Raw genomic sequence first — 1725 nt, 5'->3', positions numbered from 1 at the left:
TTTTTTCAAGAAATCTATGTTGATTGGATGGTTCAAAGCAAATGAAGTCCATAATGATGCAAGAAATCTGACTTATTCTGAGTTTCCAACAAAATTTGTTTGGAATGGAGAGCATCATATGTGGACTCAGAGAAAGCAAGGATATGCCATAGGAAGGATATCTTATATACCACCAATGAATAAGGAAAATTACTATCTAAGGCTACTTTTGAACATTCAAAAGGGATGCACGAGTTTCAGCGATCTAAGAACAGTTGATGGTGTCGTTTATGACTCATTCAAAGATGCATGCTATGCTCTAGGATTGTTGCAGGATGACAGAGAATTCATTGATGCAATCTTTGAAGCAGGAACATGGCACTCTGCAACTTTTTTAAGGAGACTTTTTGTTGTTTTATTAACATCAAATAACATGAGTAGACCAGATTTTGTTTGACAAAAGACTTGAAACTTTCTCTCTAATGACGTACTATATGAACAAAGAAGATTACTGTAAATGGAAGGTAAATATACTCTATTATAATTTTTTTTCCATGTTAGAATTCAAATTAGCATATAATTATAACAAAAATATTGGATAAGAAATTTTAAGAGTGATTTTCTTTAACAAAATGCCTTTTTTGGGAGTAACATTATCATACATATGGCAAATTATTTATTTGTGTTCACTTTAACTTTTTCTCTTTCTCTTTACTCCCTCCTCTTAATACAAATTTTGATTCATTATTGTAAATCATATCTACTTCATCTAAGAAACCGTAACTAAATTCACATACTTCCAATACTTGCATTTGCATCAGTTGTTTGTGCCTTTTTTTATGTTATAATGATTTTGATATCCATGTTAATCACAATAATATTTTTTAAAGGGACATGTTACTAATGAAGCATTTTTTAAACCAAAAACAAGGAGTGTTATTTATCATTCAACAATGCATTTCAAACTTTTTTGCCAGAAACTAATTTAATAATTTTTCAAATAATTGTGTTATTTTAAATTGAAAAAATACATATTTGATCATGTCAGAAGTCCAAATAAAAGATATTGCACTTGCAAAAATTGAAGATTTACTCCAGTCAAATGGCAAGTCATTGAAAGAATATTGTGGAATGCCATATCCTTCAGAAAATTTGGTGTCCAGCTTAGAAGACAGAATTATAATGGAAGAGTTGAACTTTGACGTTAATGCTCTTGCGAATGAACTAGGTGGGTATTTAGAAAGGCTAACTGATGAGCAAAAATTTGCATACGATCAAATAATTAGTGCTGTTAGCAGTAATATGGGTGGACTTTTCATCTTATACAGTCAAGGTGGTTGTGGAAAAATATTCTTATGGTTAACTATATCATGCTCGATTAGGTCTAAAGGAGGTATAATTTTAAATGTTGCTTCGAGTGGGATTGCTGCACTTCTGTTGCCTAATGGAAGAACTGCACATTCAAGGTTTAAAATTTCTTTGACAATAAATGAAGATTCTTTGTGTAGCATTAAACAGGGAAGTCCTCTTGCAAGGTTAATATCCAAGTCCAAATTAATCATATGGGATGAAGCTCCAATGATAAGTAAGTATTGTTACGAAACTTTAGACAAATGCCTCAGAGACATCTTAAGGTGCTCAGATTCATATAATGCTCATTTGCCATTTGGAGGTAAAGTTGTTGTTCTCGGAGGAGATTTTAGACAAATTTTACCTGTGATTCCAGAGGCTCAAGGAAAGATATAA

The 1725-nt window shown here is 31.7% G+C and overlaps 1 protein-coding gene across 1 annotated transcript; it reads left to right on the top strand.

Annotated features, from left to right (window-relative positions):
- Positions 1021-1725, top strand: LOC107611189 (ATP-dependent DNA helicase PIF4-like). Its single transcript, XM_016313144.1, has one exon. The coding sequence runs from the start codon at positions 1021-1023 to the stop codon at positions 1723-1725; it is 705 nt and encodes a 234-aa protein (XP_016168630.1).

Source organism: Arachis ipaensis, chromosome B08 (assembly GCF_000816755.2).
Source record: "Arachis ipaensis cultivar K30076 chromosome B08, Araip1.1, whole genome shotgun sequence".
In the NCBI taxonomy this organism is placed as follows: Eukaryota; Viridiplantae; Streptophyta; class Magnoliopsida; order Fabales; family Fabaceae; genus Arachis; species Arachis ipaensis.
Note: the sequence above shows the minus strand (reverse complement) of the source record. Positions and strands in the feature narration are given on the sequence as shown.